At 41.3% G+C, this 18,026-nt stretch overlaps 4 protein-coding genes across 4 annotated transcripts; all 4 read right to left on the minus strand.

Moving 5' to 3' along the window:
• Positions 1-183: 183 nt before the first annotated feature.
• Positions 184-5,065, minus strand: LOC102700774 (beta-1,3-galactosyltransferase 7-like). Its single transcript, XM_006647339.3, has 11 exons — positions 4,669-5,065; positions 3,454-3,553; positions 3,307-3,365; positions 3,010-3,212; positions 2,185-2,248; positions 1,500-1,572; positions 1,295-1,415; positions 1,139-1,226; positions 929-1,054; positions 741-850; positions 184-653 (listed from the first exon to the last, which is right to left on the minus strand). The coding sequence occupies exons 1-11, from the start codon at positions 4,770-4,772 to the stop codon at positions 505-507; spliced, it is 1,197 nt and encodes a 398-aa protein (XP_006647402.1). The 5' UTR covers positions 4,773-5,065; the 3' UTR covers positions 184-504.
• Positions 5,066-10,627: 5,562 nt separating this feature from the next.
• LOC102701056 (transmembrane protein 50 homolog) lies at positions 10,628-12,555 on the minus strand. The gene is made up of 4 exons (XM_006647340.3): positions 12,315-12,555; positions 12,107-12,203; positions 11,061-11,213; positions 10,628-10,930 (listed from the first exon to the last, which is right to left on the minus strand). Exons 1-4 carry the CDS (start codon positions 12,454-12,456, stop codon positions 10,894-10,896), a joined length of 429 nt encoding a protein of 142 aa, XP_006647403.3. The 5' UTR covers positions 12,457-12,555; the 3' UTR covers positions 10,628-10,893.
• A 387-nt stretch (positions 12,556-12,942) lies between these two features.
• LOC102701331 lies at positions 12,943-14,704 on the minus strand. The gene is made up of 3 exons (XM_006647341.3): positions 14,517-14,704; positions 13,608-13,676; positions 12,943-13,507 (listed from the first exon to the last, which is right to left on the minus strand). Exons 1-3 carry the CDS (start codon positions 14,676-14,678, stop codon positions 13,307-13,309), a joined length of 432 nt encoding a protein of 143 aa, XP_006647404.1. The 5' UTR covers positions 14,679-14,704; the 3' UTR covers positions 12,943-13,306.
• Positions 14,705-15,012: 308 nt separating this feature from the next.
• LOC102701612 (thioredoxin-like 4, chloroplastic) lies at positions 15,013-17,314 on the minus strand. The gene is made up of 4 exons (XM_006647342.3): positions 16,792-17,314; positions 16,640-16,693; positions 16,032-16,156; positions 15,013-15,306 (listed from the first exon to the last, which is right to left on the minus strand). Exons 1-4 carry the CDS (start codon positions 17,251-17,253, stop codon positions 15,282-15,284), a joined length of 666 nt encoding a protein of 221 aa, XP_006647405.1. The 5' UTR covers positions 17,254-17,314; the 3' UTR covers positions 15,013-15,281.
• Positions 17,315-18,026: the final 712 nt, after the last annotated feature.

The raw sequence follows: 18,026 nt of genomic DNA on the forward strand, positions 1-18,026 counted from the left end.
ACGGTAACACCATGGCTGTCCACAACTTCCATGTTTCTGTAGCGATACATACATTCACCAGGATAATTAAAATGGTCTAGAAAGCTGCAAAAAGAATTGATCAAAATTTGCATGAAACAACATTTTTTTTCTACAGCCCTTCGGTTTTCTACGTTGGTACACAGCACCTGAGAAACTCCCCCCCCCCCCCCCCCCCCCCCAAATTCTAAAAATGCAACACTCCCAACAATCCACTCCGGTCTATCTCCCTCTCTTTTCCTGGCACCACCCAAAGTCACCAAAGGTGACCACAAAGCAAGCCACCACACCTACTGAAAGCTCTGCGCAAGAATCCTTCAGCTCAAGCTACTTGTGCTGCCATGTCGTCAGTCCAGACCACCAGAAATAAGTGGCCATCTGCTTGGTGAGTTCATCATCAGTCGCCTGTGCAGAAGTCACCATGCGAGCCTACCGTGTATGCTACATATTTACGGGGCACTGGGTCTTTTTTTTTCCTTTCCTTCGCTAGACTAGAGCACTCCAAACAGCAGAATCCCCTTCGCCACACCGGGCATGTACCTCCTTGATCCTCTCGACCGACTTGCATATGCCGCTGCAGGTCCAATCGAAAGACGCGACGCAAACGTTGCCTGCCTGCCCTTTCCACTCGCAATCTGTGCAGTTGTTACACAAAATTTTAGAGGAAGGAATGAAGCAAAGGGCGCGAACGAGAAGCACTGTTCAAGATTGAGGATACTGACCTGGTGGAGTCCCGCAGCACATGTTTCTTTCATCGATATGATTCACTTCTAAACCAATAAACCATGAACCGAGTGATACATCTTCGTTCGCATATTTGTGTAAGATGGGCCTGAGAAATATCATTGGAAGCATCAGTATTTTTTTTTCTGTTATAAGAATTTTGCAGGACATGGCATAGGAAACATACTGGTTGATTGAAATGTAGGTCGCAAGGTCTTTTGAGATTGCATATATCTGTCCAGTAGCATGACGGAAGTATTTGTTCCCTTCCTCCCCAAATTTCCAGTACTCAGGTTCATGGTACTTCACATTCCTATATGAAAGGAACTAGTTCAATCAGGCATTTACTTCAAGCTAGCATTTATATTTACATTTCAAGGCAGGCAGTTAACGTTACTTGTCAGCGAGAACTGGGCCTGACTTCATGCAGCCTATGTAAGTTCTTGGTTTTGATTTATGCCGAGCAAGAGTAGTCGCAAGCATGCCTGTTTTTGTATATGAAGTGAGTTATAGATTTCAACAATAGACTAAGTGTGAACGCAAATATACACACCTAGGTTCACATGCACATCATCATCAACCTTGACATAGAAGTCAGCATCCCAAATGCCAACAGCTGTAGAGAAGAAAATTTTTGTCTTGGCTGAGAGTTCATGATACCCTTCAACATGGTCCTGGATGAAAATGATAAAATGGTCAGTGTTGGTTGGAGGAAAGTAATGGCGAAAAGCTTTGAAAGGTAGGAAAGCATTACTTACCAGTCTAAGAAAGTCACGATGCTGGGCATCCTCTGAATCTATAGCTTTGTCTAATATACTGTTGGATGTAGCACTGCAAAGCCATTGAAACAGTTAGTGTTTATACAAATTTAAAAAGGTATTTCAAGTTTCGATGTACATATATTGGAGCATATGAAAACTAGTATTCTGCAATGCTTTGTAGAACGAGGCAGTATATTGATTATGGTTATATCACTGAAATAAAACATGCACAACCCTTCATACAGGGACTGCTGATTATCCAAAACAGGGGATTCAAAATGAATTTATAATGTTTTGCATAAACAAATTATCCACTAGATTTCAGTGCATTCCCACATAATTTAGGTGCTTGCCGTATTCTGCACAAATGCCCAAATCAGCTCTTAGAAGGCACAGGGATATGATTGAACTGTGCTTGACGATGAAGATAGTTAAGAACTACATATTTTTGCAACATGATGTAATGTTGTGCAACATACCAGCTAACCCAATTCTGACATTTCACATGTGTGACTCAGACATTTATATGTTACAGCAAAGGCAAAGTGGCAGATTTGCTAACACAAAAGAGAAAAGTATGTCCACATGTATGACTAGAAGCACATGCGGAGAGAAAAAGACTGATTAAAGTTAAACTGTAATTCTGTAAACCACACAAGGAGTACAAGAACCGTCTGTTTACCTATGGCCTATAGTGAAGCGAATAACTATTCCCTTTTGATCTTCTAACTGCTGCAGCTTTGCACCTAAGAACAAGAAGATATATAGTTAAAAGATAAAGATAACTTCTGGAATTCAATAACAATGAAAGGGCTAACAACTAGACCAGTGATATACTGCCAATAATTATAAATTCCATATTACTATCAGAACAGTATGAAATGAATGATCATATATATTGCACATATTTCCTTAAAGAAAGGACCATGGAAGGAAGGTTAAGCACAAGACTAATGACTAATCACATTCGACTTATCTACGGAATATGGCATAATGTAAAAGGCCAAGATTAAGGTCACCCTCCAGACTAAGTAGGAACATTTAAACTTACAAACCTAATTCATAGTAAGTCAACATATGTTATTTAAATTTTAATTGTAAGATAAAATAAAGAGCAGAATTCGAATTCGGAATAATTAACTTTTTGCCACTCTTACGAGTGGTGATAACAGATTTGCCACTAGATCTACATGTCATAGACAATGAGTAGCAAATCTGTTATCATCCAATCTTAAAAGTGGCAAATAGTTAAATGCCCCCATAGAATTCAGTGTCATGTGCCACATGAGGTGCATGTGATCAAGTTCCAACAAATATCATTATAACAACCACCATTTGGGCATTTGGGCTACTAGGAACTAAAACAATCAAGCTAAGAGCCTCAGTGATGACGATGATTAAAAATGAACTGTCTAACAATAGAAACCAACGAATTAATGAATCCGTAAATTTGATAACACGTTTTGCTAGTATTCATTCATAAATTTACAATACAAGATATACCAACCTTGAGGCATCCATGTCTCTCGCACTGAATCACGGCGCTTGCGGCTGCTGAATGCAGTGTTTACTCCAATAACAACAAATGCCTTCTTCCTTGGTTGGCTACTTTCTGAGGTTACTGGTGAGCCACCAGAACGGAGCAGCTCCAGTGTGCTACGCTTAGCTGCAAGCTCCATCTGCAGCGTGGAGATTGACTTATCCAACAATCTAAAAAACAAAACAAGTCCAGGGACGAATCCTTTCAGATACAAATATTCAAGCAACTTGTAACCTCAAAGGAAATAGAGCCAAGTGAGCTCACTGTATTGCTTCATGGGTCTTGGTTACCTCCCCCATTATATCTTTGTCTTCCCCATGCTTCTGCAAACCCAATTGAAGTGTACCACATAGTACATGAGATCAATGGCGAAAAGACTAGAACCACACAAGTCTTTTAATTGGAGCTCACCCTCTTTGTATTGCAATCCTCTGATATGAGTTGCAACTCCCTATCCTGCCTCCGGCGTTGAGACATGATATGGTTACTGGTATCAGGTGCTGTCCAAAAACTGTAGAACCACCCAAAATAAATTGTCAAGGAAATTACAAAGAGCAACCGAGAAAAAATAATATACTCTTCAAGCTGCATGAATTCAAAAAATAGAAAGGGTCGTGAGCCATAATGGTTCTTGTCATTGCTCTTCCGTTATTTGATTAATTCACTATTTGACCCCTCAATATTTCAAATGAGCAACTGAACCAGTGAACTCTGATCCCGAACTAGTTGTTAGGCCAAGTTCCAGTCCTATGCTGAACACAACTCCTTAAAGTAAAGCATTTTGTTCTGCTTCAGAAGATTGAAAAGCTAAATCCAACCATAACGCTCAATGACAATAAGGCGATTTTTACGAATCCATGCTACAATAAATGAAAATAAGCCCACGCTACATTACTACAACAAGTTCAAATCCACACAAAAAGGGCATTACTTCATTGGGCGAAGCATACTCGAAATGCAAGCTTTTGATAGATCTCACACCATTATTAGGTGAACAGAAGCTCACCAAAGACAGCAAAAACTCCGATCCTTAATTCGATTTCTAACCTGATTACCTACACTGAATGCATCGTTTTTTTTCTCCTTTTTCCTTTGACATCAAAACAGCAAAGGTTTTTTTTTTTTTTTGTAGAAACAAATGCAGCAACTGTGAGCCAAGCATCACCTAACCACACACACGAGCAGATACAGCAGAAGAAAACACCTGCACCAGTCCACATCGAAACGCGATTCCCGTTCTAAAAAAAGTCGATCTTTTCACCAACCCAGAATCCCAGATCGCCATGAACTCAGGAGAATTAGAAAAAAGTGAGCTCATAATCCAATCACTCTACAAACAAATCTTGGCAGTTAGCTCGCCGAGAGTTTTCAAACAACCCAACACGCCATTGGCTAGGATCAGAAAGCCTTTCAAACTCCAAATCTCAAACGGTCGATCTAAAAAAAAAAACTAATCTCAGATAGGTCAAAGACCACGGGAAAATCTACCATTGACCCCAGAGACCACTTTTTTACCCCCGATCAGTGCCCACCGTAACACGGAAACCGCACGGCGAGATCCACTGCCTCCGCCGCCGCCGCCGGCAGCAGCAGCGGCGGCGGCGAGAGACAGAGACAGAGACACACCGATCCGTGAAGAGCATGCCGAGGCCGAAGCAGAATGCGCAGAGCAGCAGCACCCTCCACCGCGCGGAGGACCGCCTGTCCAGCGCGCCGCCCTTGCCCTTCATCGGCGGCGGCTCTCTCCACCTCCCGAGCTCCAGCGCTCCAGATCTTGGAGCCTCCAAACCGGAACCAACACCACCAACAAGACGGAGCAGAGCAAGAAGGAACACGGAGCACCCGGCCCGCTGGGTGGAGCAAGGCCCGAACACTCGCGAGGAGATTCGGCGAGGCGGGAGCTCGTCAGAGATGGCGGCGGCCACCGGAGGAGAGGACAGGAGAGGAGATGAGATGAGGAAGCTGCTGGTTTTTGCTTTGGTTGCTTTGCTTCGGCGTCTCAAACCTCCGGAAACGCAGCGCGTGATGCCCTCTTTGTTGTTGCCTTCCTCAGCTTTTAAAAATTATTATTATTGTTCGATAAAAACATCTCATTTTCTTTTCCTCTCTCTTTATTTTCTTTTCCTTTTCTTTTATCCTTTTGAGCTGGATTCTCTTCCTGTGTTTTTTTTACTACAGAGTACTATTCTTCTTTTTGAGCTATAAAACAAAATGATTTTGCGTAAATGTAGATCATGATACGTACCGAGTTATGCGTATCGTGTTAAAACTCGTACGGTTTTGTGGAACTAATATTCTTCGCTGGAAAATCTCATCACTTACTTTGATAGAGTTTTTTTTCTTTTTTTTTGGGGTTGTGGTATAAAAGGAAGCATTTGGAATGAATTTGCAGGTGAAGCAACGTTGCAATGGTTATAGAATTAATACAAGTGTACTTCGATGTGGTTTGGTTGGGTACAAACCCATTAGTTGTTTAATCATGTGATGTTATTTATGTTGGGCTAAATAATAAGCCAGAGAGGACGGAGGACCTGTTGCTGCTTAGTTGGATTACCTGGGCCAGTGCGTTGAGTTAGGTCACCAATGCCTCTCTTGGATGTAATCAGATGAACTAAATTTGGGTCTCCACAGGTTAGAAAATCGCTTGAAGAGCAAAACCCACAGCAAAGAAATTCTATCATCAAAATAGTTGCCAAAACAGAAGAAAAATCAGTGCTAAAACCAACAAAAATATGCAGCAAATTTGATGTGCTGGCATTCAGCACTAAAAATAGGACAGAGTTTAAACCTAAGGAGTAATAGTAGAAGGGGAATTCGATGTGCTGGCGACATTGGATAATCAAGCGGAGATTCGTCAAGACGCAAACGCAATTTTGTTTAATTAGGATGCATGGATTAAGATAATCATGAGGGCATGTTAGGCAGGAAGAAGAACCATGGTCCAGAAAGTCCAAACCACCAGATAGGTAACTTAAGCTACGTGCGTGCGTGTGCCAGCACCAACATGCCACATTGAGCTCATATCATTAAAATATAGCATTTCATGCAATGGTTATAGTTGGCTAAAAACGCGTACTCCTTTCGTTCCAAAACAAACTAATTTTTCGATTTCCATGTCCAGCGTTTAATCATTCGTCTTATTTAATTTTTTTAAAAAATTTAAAAAAAATAGTCACACGTAAAGTACTATTTATAATTTATCATCTAATAAAAGTAAAAATGTTAAGCATAAAGTTTTTTTTAATAAAACGAAGAATCAAATATTATAGGTAAAAAGTAAAAAAATTGGTTTGTTTTGGGAAAAGGAGTATGCGTAAAGTATAACATGGATGCACACGTAGAATATTCATTAGGAACTTAGGATATATTACGGCCGCGTTAGGCGAGAGTAAAAATGGATGTTATTTATTCAGCGTGGAAAACGTGGTAGTAAATTAATTAGTTTTTAATTATAAAAATATAAAATAGATTAATATGATTTTTAAAGCAGCTTTTCTATAGAATTTTTTTAAAAAAAATACAACGTTTAGCAGTTCGAGAAGCGTGCGCGTGGGGAGAGGGAATCTTGGGGTTAGATATCCTAGCGTCGAACGCGGCCTAAGTTAGCGTAGATCAACAATAACATTATATATATATAATAATGTTAATAAAAATAAACATTGTTATATAGAAATAACTTACTTTTTTATAAAAAGCTAGAGTTCTATGTTATTTTGATTTTTTAAATAATGCTATTTATATAGAAAATTATAAAAATATATGTCGAATAAAAAAAGTTATGAAAATAGGACCCTATAGTCGAGAGCGCCTCTATTGAATACAAGGCGAACGACAGACCTATATCCAGCTGTGCTATACTAGGTTTATGGCCTTATGGGCCCTATCGATATAATAACAGATGTATCGAACGTTGATAGTCGACGAGTTGTTTCTCCGCCTCAAGAGGTCTATGTTGAATTGGCCATGTCGATGGACCTCTATCAAACATACAGAGGCCGGCTCAGTTTGATAAAACCCTATTTTTGCATTTTTCAATATCTAATACTTGTTTTTCGATTTTCTATTTAAAAGATATTACTTTTTAAAAATATTCCATTATTTTGGTCCAGTTGCTGACTCATACATCTGCCTATCGTAAATACTAGTAAGTTACAGGTGCTTTGAAATGAGACATTGGTTGTTTTATAGGCAATTGAGAATGTCTAACAAATAGATCGAGAAAAAAATATTTATTTTTTCTGATTTTCTGTTAAATGCGATGTGTTATATGTGGGGGAGGTTTTGTTTGCTACGGTTTTCTTGAGTGGGTGCGCATACGCGCAAAGGGAAAGATGATGGACGTCAGTGCTTATAATTAGATAGTACTAGGTGATACCCGTGTTTTGCTGCGGGATATATTAAATATATTAAAATAAGATACGAATATCCTTAATTCATGATACATGGATGAGTATAAGTAAAATAAGTTAAAATAATAGATGAATATATGTTGAAATATTATGATAAATTATTATGAAAATAGTAAAGGGATAACGATTTGATATTGTTGCATATTATTCTTTAGAATCTAATAAATTATATATGATGTATTATGATTACATTAACTTTAAATATAATAGTTGCTAATAAGCTATGACATATCATGTTTGCATATGGAGCTTGCATGAGCTTTAAATACAATAGTTGCTAATGAATGATGACATGGCATGTGTGCATGTTAAGAAGTGGGCCGGGCTTCACGCGTTAGTGAGTGTGCATATTAGATTCAATGACTGATATTTACAGGTGACGTGACTCAATCCCAATTTAGTTTTGGGTCTTAGCTATATAGAAAGAAGGGACTAGGAATAACATTGTGTTGTGCCTCATTAAGCGATGGATTCTACACCCACAATATGTAAATCAACACATAGAAAACTATTTATTTATGTAAACATGTTTTAACTTATACATTTTCTTTAGCTTAATTAATTCGAATAATTCGGTTATGTGCATCTCATACAGTTATACAGAGTCCAGAAATGTAAGCTCTTTCGTTTTCTAACACTACTTATGTGAAAATGTAAATGATGAAAGTATGATTCATGCTTAACATAGCTTGTGGCCATGTCTAACTCAGAACTAGCATAATGTACTCTCTCCATATGTAAATATATGAGAAACAAATAAGATGGGAGGAGTATTAGATTTTGGGTCCAACTTAGGGCCTACGGCATAAGGCAAGAAACAAAAATTCTCTAGTAGCTAAGGCTGGAAACGAGCCGAGAGCCAAGTCGAGCCAAGCTCGGCTCGGCTCGTGAAAGCTAGGTCACGAGGAGGTTTGGCTCGGCTCGGCTCGGTTGTGAAAACGAGCAAAAAAAAACCAGCTCGGCTCGGTTCGTTTGAAAGCTCGAGCTGACTTGTTCTGCTACGGGCGGCACTGGGACGCAACGGGACGGCTACGCGGGGGTTGAGGGCTAGCGGTGCAGGGGGCATGTTACAGGCGGCGGCCTGCAGGCAGCCAACCAGCGTCCTGGTGCTGATGGAGTCTTGGCGGCGGCCAGCCGGCATCCTGGGATTGAGGGCGCCTGCCGCCTGGGCAGGGAGGCGCAGGTGCCAGGGCAGTGGGTGCGTCGGTGGCGCCGGGGGGAGGCGGCGGCGCAGGAGAGGAAGGCGTCCCCACGGTCCGCGGGCCGCGCCGTGGCAGTCAGTCGCGTTGAGCCGCTAGTGCCGACCACTAGGTCCTTCTCGTGTGACGCCTCCTTCCTGTTCTTGCCCTCGACTCCCTGGCCTCGTCCCTCGATTCGATGCGTGTGCCATGTGTGCCGACCGAGAGAGACATCTAGCCATCGAGGAGTATACGGAGTGTCTAGGATTTACTATTTTAGATGGGCTAGTTAATGGGCTAGATGGCCCAAACCATATTTTACATGGCTTGACGAGCCAAACGAGCAGCTCGCGAGCCGGCTCAGGCTCGGCTCGATTCGGAACCGAGCCATGGAGGCAGCTCATTCAGTTACTGAGCTCATGAGCCCGAGCTTTTTTTCCAGCCTTATTCTCTACCCATGGTTAATTAATTAGGCTTCACTGCTAAACCAGCCTATCTGAGGTTTAACACATAGGTGTTGCGTCATGCACTGATTAAGATTTGTCATTTGTGGACGTTGATGCATGAGCTTGTGCCCACAACTAGACACAGCGGTGGTCGGTGGACAACCCATTTTCTTGCAGTGGTTGCATGTGGCAGCTCACTTCTGAACCAACCAATTATTTCACAAAGCCAATAAGCTTTCAGCCGGGCCTATTATAACTATGATTAGATTCTGCAACAAAGGCGCCGTATCGGACTCCAAATTCCTTTGCAAGATTCTACATTCATGGACCACAACTGCATACATATGATTTGGTGTCATATATATATACTACTAGGAGTACTTTATTATATGTGGATATGATGATCTGCAAGCTTAACATTGACCATGTATGTTAGGTAGAAACATTCTATCTAGAAAGTATACTAGAAGAAGGTTAGGTAGAAACGTTTGGTAAGTATCAACTTGCAAAACTGAATGTGCTTTTTGGAAGTAACTGGGCTATGGGGTATGGCAGCATGTGACACTGGAAATTGTTCAAGTTGCAGACTGGAGCTTCTTTGACTTTGTTTGGTAGTGACAGGCTGATCATACCCATGATCTAGGAACTAATAACCATTAACCAGCATATTAGTAGCTTGGAGGTGCCAGAAAGACATGATTTGTTTGTCTAAAAAAATACATTTTTTTTGTCCAAACAGCCCCACTAAGCACTACGGTAGTACTGATAGTCAACAGTCAAATCCAAGTGATAATGGCTGATAACTGACAAGCACAGGAGCGGCATCAGACAGAGGTTTGGATCATGACCCCCTAACCCTAAGTGAAGTCTTCAGAAAGGGGCTTGCTTTAGCTCTTAGCAAATCCCCTGCAAAATCAGTACCAGCTCATGAGCTGTTAATTAGAATCTGCTCTACGAATATACTTAGGACGTGTATTGTAAGGCAAAGAAAATTCCCACTGTTCTACAAAGTTGTGCCTGTCAGTGGCCTAATGGCCGAGCTCAAGCAGGATAACTTCAGACAAGTCTTCGGATGCATCCATGCAACAACTGGAATGCACTTATGTAAAGAAGGTCGTAAAGATATTGATTATCAGTTACTACTAGAAAATTCTTTTGCTGCCATTTAGGTAGGAAACGTATCTTAGGAGTATTTATGTATGCAAAAACCTGGATTTTGTTTTTCCAAAATAAAGAAAAATAATGATAGCTTAAAGATGCAGTATCTTGACTAGCCTGGCATTTAGGTTGGACATAAGCAGCTGATGTGATATAAGAACTTACTTGCCATACCTCCCAATCTTCACAGCAAATACATGTCCCCAGAAAAAAGATTATCGACTCCACAGATTTTTATCCTAATTGACTCATATTTATATTTTCATATTCCTTATTCCTTTTGGATTAAGTAACAAATTTCTCGTAGTTACTTACAGGTAACGTCTAAAATGGTTATCCTGGCAAAAAAGAAGTAAAATGCTTAATATTTCAATAATAAAAAGCATAGGTGCAATAGGTAAAGTTCAGCATGTGGAATTAGTCAGAAATTTTTTTAAAAAGTATAGATCCATACATACTACTTATAATTCGTAGAGGTTTGTTTACTAAAAAAACAACAAAGTGAACTAATTTGAGCCGTTTGTTATGCACTTATATTTACAGAGATACTAAACTCTGGGCAAAACTATATAGCTTAGCACGAGACTTTCACATTTTTGGCAACAAGCTTATTTCCGAACCGCCTTTACATTCCTCGTCTATCTTGGCATACTTCTTAAGTCAATCTTCAGAATGACAAGTCCAGTACATCAACCCACTGCAAGGGAAAAAAAAAATCACCAATGACATAGCAGCCAATAAAAAAGGAGAAAAGAGTGTAATACGGAAACCATACAAAGAAAGGTCGAGCTTTCTATTGCGGGGAAAAAGAAAGGTAGATCTAATACCTTATAAGCACGAACACGGATTGCAGGACGCCAGCAACACCAGTCCATGCAGATGGACCTGTATCTGTAAGTGCGTCTTGGACCAGAAAACCAACAGCCCCAGCCAAGGAAACAAAAGACACCACGTACGAAACAAAGAGCCAGAGTTTTAACCTGGAATTTTATATACAATGGAATTGCATTACATTGAGGAATTACAAGGGAGTAATAGACGACAGACACAACAGACCACACAAGATTTTAGATATAATCCTGACTCAACACAGTGATTTATGAATATCAACCTTGGCTTGCCAGAGGTCTGAATGACAGAACTATCTTTGAAAAACAGCTGCATGCACAAAACCAAATTGGACATTTGATAAGTTGCGGATACTAATAATGGACTGACAACTAATATGATTTGTCATTCTGTTCTATTAGTTTGTGTGGTAAAACTGTTGTCAGTATGTTTCAGATGTTTCCCTCAGAAGATTATCAGGTAAAAGGTGGATAAACGATTTCACTCTTATTCCAGATCATCTCGTTCACTCATTGACAAGGAAATCATGCTTCATTTGTTTCTTTGAGAAAGAAAATCACAATTTACAGGGCCATATTGTTTCCATTGTCTTCCATCATTGCTGCCATTCTAGCTATTTCCATATATCCCAAGACTAAGTTAAAGAAATATATTCTCGTTTCTCTTCTCTCCATACATCGAAAATACAAAACATGAACTACTGTGCTCCTAAATACAACTCGCAAGTGCAAACATGCATTCTTTTGAAACCACAAAAAAAACTAACAACTAGGTGCATCAATCTGTCACCTAATTATGTGCCATATCAAGTTCTGAGCTGAACCAATCGATGCATGTGCACAGCAAGTAGTAGATCACAAAGTAATTTAACCATCCATAGCACTGCTAACATCAAATTAGTAATTCGCCATTGAAGGCCCCAACAATCCTGCAAAACCACAGGCAGGAAGCCAGGAACCCTCCCAAACCACCTCAAAAAGAGAGCAAAAAAACAAAAAAAAAAGAACGAAAATTATACCCTCACCTCCACTCGGAGTCATCGTAGGGCGAGTAGTAATTGTAGTTGACGTCTTCCCTCTTCACGCAGTTGAACATGACCGCCGCGAACGAAGCGAAGAACCCTAAGAAAAGAACCAAACCCCCACAACGCCCCAACATCGGTTAAAGAATCAATCTTTGGGAGTAGGGTGAGAGAAGAAGGTGTGGCCGCCGGGACGAGGCGAAGGGGTTACCGGGGAGGTAGTGCAGGAACGGTACGGCGGCGGCGCTGCAGACGACGGCGTCGACCCAGAACCACCAGCCGGCCCCGAAGACGGCGCCGGCGACGCCCGGCCCTACCACCGCCCACACCGCCGGGAGGTTATTGGTATCCATCACCCCCGCGCGGTGGCCGGCCTCGTCACGCCGCCTTCTCCGACGCCGGGAAGAGAGGGCACGGAGAAGGTGGAAGCTTTTGCAGTCTGGTCCCTGCAAGCTGCCGCTTTTAGCTGAGTGAGGAGCTGAGGACCATTCCACCGTCTTCTTTTCGGATATGATCATGCTTATAAATCAAAATTCTAATTTTATTTTAGTTAATTTTAAGGTATTTTATTATAATTTATTTTTAAGTCTTTGCTTTAAATCGCTAAGAACATGTATCTATATATATGCATAAATTATTTTTGTTTGTGAATATTCTAACAATGACCCACTTGTGTTTCCCTTTTTTCTGAATGGTCCTTCAAGTTTGCAAAATTTTGATGGACGTACTGGCTAGACAAATGCCAAATTTACAGAAATTTTGCAGGATTTCACAGTGAATATCTATACAAGTTTCTGCATTTCAAGCATTGACATGTTGCTAACTCACATATCAACCACATAGATCAGGAACTCTAAGGCGCCCAGTTTATGGTGAAATACAATTCTGGCACTTTCTGGATCACGAAAAGTTCAATCGAGATTTTATTTCCCTCATAATTTTGGGTAGTAAGATTGAAATTCGAATCCAGAACAGAACAATCCTAACAGGAAGTCAGGAACCAATCCTGGGAATGAATAACCAGCAAAACTACCAGGAATGATCTACTATGACAGGAAAGAGAGACACTTTCCATCAATTGCTAAACAACGTTGGAATTCATATTTATGAAAGGACCAGCACGCAGCTCCTTCCATCCCATGAACACTGACAACAGTAGTCCTGATTTGTGTGATCAAATACAACAGTTATGCGATCGCAGCACTATTTGCCACCTGATTTTGATTTGGACGACTGACTATTCTCGGAGAGGTGCGAGCTCTGGAGGCTCTCGACAATTGCCGCAACAGCATGATCACCCCTCTCTAAGACGTGCTCCAGAGTCTCTACCTTCTGTAGCAGCTGTTCAGCATCCTTGTTCGCGGAGATCACTAGCTTATCTGCAGTCTTCAATGCCGTGCACAGCTGGTGGTCAAGACAAAGATGGAGCACAATTGTCAGCCCAAAGGACCAGAGTAAGTACAATGTAAAGCGCATGAAAAACAAGGGAGAGAGACACACAAACCTTCAGCATCAATGAAGGCCATGAAGGGTTATTTTCTTGCAGCGCTTTCATCAAATTGTCATAGCATTCCTGACGAGACAATGAACAGACGCAAATTAGTTACAAGTCTGAGTTGGCATGGCTTGAAGCCAATGCAATTAAGAGCCGTCTGTATTTGTAATCTCTGCTGCTGTTTCTGCAGCAGCTATGTACCATGTTTACTGTTTTCTTTCATCTCGATTTAATGGGTGGGTTACCGTAAAAGAAAATTAATGGGTGTGTTTCAATGTTTCAACATGGTTAGAAATCAATTTCCGGTTGAAATTTCGAATGTTTTTTGACAAATTCAAATGTCAAACAGTAAATTCAGTCAGAATTTGTTGAAAACTGTGATACCGACAGAGCTCGAAATCTGGTGATAAATTGGTACTGTAAACCCTGGTGGGCATCTCTGTCTCAGAAAAAAAAACATGGAATACAAAGTGATGGAATTATAGTATAACACACTGCATCGTATCGGTGAACCAGTACCTTTTTATAACCTGATTCATTGGTACTAGACATCCAATTTGAGCTTTACAGCAAACACGAGCAGTTTCAGGCATCTCCAAATAAACACTAAGCAAAAAAATATCGAATCTTAATCTCAGCTCCCTAGGAGCACCGAGCACCTTAACTAAGCCCTGCATCTATCAAAATTAAGCTAAACTCGCCTGAAAGTAGTTGACTACTTCCCCCAAAATATCATGAACTGTCGCAGGCATATTCTTCAATCTTCAGGGAATCGAATCAATTAACACTAATGATGCATGATTAGGAACACAATTTCATAGGAACAAGGGTACACATGGTAGGATGAATCGTCGACGGATGCCGAGCAACGGGGGGAGGGGAGAAGAGTAGAGGAGGTGGGGGGGGGGGGGCACTAACCCCGAATAGCCTGTTTAGATCGGACGGGTCGGCCTCCTCCGCCTGCTGCGCCGCCAACGGCGAGGACGGGACGTACGCCTCCCCGCCGCCGCCGTCGTCGTCGACGGCGAGGTCGCTGAGGAGATCGCCGATGGTGAGCAGCGGGCCTCCGACTCCCCGCATCTCTCTCTCTCTCGGACGCAGGCTGGGCTTAGCTCGGTTTCTTGTAAAATTATGTTGGGCCTAATTGGGCCCAGATCACTTATGGGCCCAGCTGCATCAGCGAAGACCCTGCTTGGTACTGCTGCAGGTCTGAGATTTCCTGGAGTTGGCTTTTTCTTTTTCATTTCTAACTTCACAAATTGATGAATTTGGATCTATGATTATACAACTTGCTTTTGTTTTCAATTAAATTTATAATTTTAAATCACTTGAATTTCACCTCAAACTCTAGATATGGGAAATAGAGCTGTGACGGATGAGACCTAAAAGAATTGGCGAGGTCTGAATCTCTGAAGTTCTGAACTGTAAATCAACCAGGTTTTACTAAGGGGAGATGGACACCCTGTAATAGTGGTACACGCGAATCGCAAAAGGATGCAGCTAAAAGTGTTTAACAATAGCGGCATCCTCTTTGTAGCGAACGATTTAATGATACAATGGCCTATATAGAATGCCAATTAATTTCTTCGTCGTAGAGATTGAGAGTTCAGACATGGCAGAGGCACGCAAACAGGGAGTATGATCGATAACAGTTCTTGCTCACTGCATGATCCTGAGTGGAAATTATCCCTCCTGTGATTCCTGTGATCTGCAATGAGGGAACGGATTAGCTACATCGAAGCAACGAAAAATCATATCGTTTCTTTCTTGCAGCTGATGATCATTAAGCATTTACTCCTATAAGAAAACCTCATGTGTGAGGCCACGTCAAAAAGAAAACCCATCCAATTTATATGATATATTTATGCGTAGTACTGTTTATGTTAATCCTTAATTATCATTCTCTAGCTATTCACTCAAATTGTTGATTCTGCCTCACCCAGTTTTTCACACGCCTCATACAATTTCCACTATCAAGTATCAGCTCACAAGGGGTCATGTAGTCTACTATTTTTCATCACATGGTAAATTCTGGGACATGAAGTTGGTGAATAATTAAGGAGCTCAGACGGCTCTAGTAGTAGTTGTTACGGTGCAGATGGAATTATATATTTACTCGCTCCATTCTAAAATATAATTATTTCTATAATTTAAATTTTGTATTAAAATATAAGCAACAATATTATTTGTCTGATCAATCACTTTTTATTTAAAATTATTCTCATTTTATCCCTAGCTATCATTTCATCTCTATCTCCTTATTTATCAAGGGATATCCTAGTATTTTCTTCTTAACCTTAATTTCTACTTAAAACTCTAAAAATGCATACATTTTGCTTGTATTTTCGTTCATGTTAAGGAGGGATCATGCCATGGAACAGACAGCACGTCCGGTCGAAGATCAAATTAAGCATGGTAGCTAGGCTAGCTTACTCAGCAGGCGGTGGTGATGACGACGAGGTGTACTTCTGGATGGCGGCGATGATCCTCCCCTTGTCCCGCGTCGCGAACGCCTCCAGCAACACCCCGTCCTTGTAGAAATGGAACAGCGGCACCACCTGCACGCCCGCCCAGAAATGCTCACGCCATGATCAAACCAACGACCATATCGAACTGCAGCTTTCGAATTTCGATTGATCGCTCGTCTAAATGATTTATATGATTCTTCAGTTATGAGTTATCCCGTAGACGTCGATCCAGTTCATCGATCTATTCACTGCTACTATTCCGATCAAAAATATTTATCGTATAGGATAATTTGGTCAAAATTTAAAAATTTCGATCTATCAGTAATTTCTTAAATACTTAATTTAAATAAAAGATGAATAATATATAGATTCTTCTTGAGAAGTGTTAACGTTATATCATAAACTTATTAGGTTTTATAAATTTATTTTAACACAAAATTGTTTATCAAAATTTTAAAAATTTAATCAAATCTCATGATAAACTACCAATATTTTTTGACAGGACGGGAGGACATACTTGCGATCCATTTAAGAATTACTCGGAGTAGCTCGTAGCTTGCACACTGCATTTACCTTGATGCGAAGCCGGTCTGCGACCTCCGACTGCTCGTCGTACTCGTCGATGACCTGCGTGCGTGCCGGATTCAGATTCAGATTCAGTTTTGGTTCTTGTTCGTCACTAGCTAGCTAGCTAGCTGATCGAAAGCAAATCGAGGAGAACGTACGTTGTGCTTGAGGAAGACGACGGGGGCGCCGTCGTCGCCGGAGCCCTTGCAGAGCTTCATGAAGCCCTGCTCGATGTACTTGCAGCTGCCGCACGACGGCCGGAAGAAGTCCACCACCACCAGCGCGCCCGTCGCCTTGGACCGCTCCAGGACGCGGAGGAACTCCTCGTCCGTCTTGAACTCCGTCACGCACTCCACCGGGCAGAACTCGTCGTCGTCGTCCTCCTCCTCCTCCTCCTCCGCGACGGGGGGAAGGCCCGGCAGCGAGCCGTTCGTGCTCCCGCCGGCGCCCTCGTCGCTCCCCGTCGAAGACGCGGAGGCGGCCGAGCAGAGGAGGCGGTGGCGGAGGCGGGGGCGGAGGGGAGGAGCTGCTGGGAAGGCGGTGGCCGGCGGGAGGGAGCGGCGGCCGGAGACGGAGGAGGAGGAGGAGGTCGCGGGGAGGGAGAGGGAGGCGGTGATCATGGCTGCATTGTGGTCGTGCTTTGTGGTGGTGTGGATATTGCTCGCGAATTTCCTTTTTTTTCATTTCAGGGGAGAAAATATTGTTTTTGTTGTTATTTTTACTGTAGAACAGTGGAAGGGAGAAGGAGATATGTGCTTTTTTGGGGGATTGGCTCGTTTTTTTTCTTTTCAAAAAAATCTAGTAAATGGTATGGAGAATCATACATTTCCCTGTGTAGGGTTTCTAAAAAAAAAATTGTTACTGTATATGGAGAATCCTACATTTCCCTGTCACTTCAGTATGTCCAAGCGTACACTACAATTGTAAAATTGCAATATGAAATTGAGAGAATAAATGGTCTAACTAAAAAAAAGGTTTCGTGCAGGCAAAAAGACTATGAACTAACCTAAAGCATTAAGCCCCTATTGATTCAAAGAAAATTTATAGGAATTTTAGAGGATTTTATTCCTATAGAAAATTTTTCTATAAAGCCATTTAAATCAAAGGAATAAAGCCTATGAAATTTCTATGGAATGCCTATTCCTATGCAAGTTCGGGACAATATAACCTCATGGAAAAAATCCTATGAGTTTTTATCTCTCATCAAATTCCTGTGTTTTTTCTGTGGTCCAATCAAACGTTCATTTAAATGTTTTTTCCTGTGTTTTGCAATCTTCTATTTTACACTTACATTTCTGTCAGAATCCTATATTTTTCCTATTCCTCCGTTTTTCCATTCCTGTGATTCAAAAGAGCCCTAAGTCTAACGAATCAGTACAAGTGTGGGTCATAT

This window comes from Oryza brachyantha, chromosome 2 (assembly GCF_000231095.2).
Source record: "Oryza brachyantha chromosome 2, ObraRS2, whole genome shotgun sequence".
Taxonomy (NCBI): domain Eukaryota; kingdom Viridiplantae; phylum Streptophyta; class Magnoliopsida; order Poales; family Poaceae; genus Oryza; species Oryza brachyantha.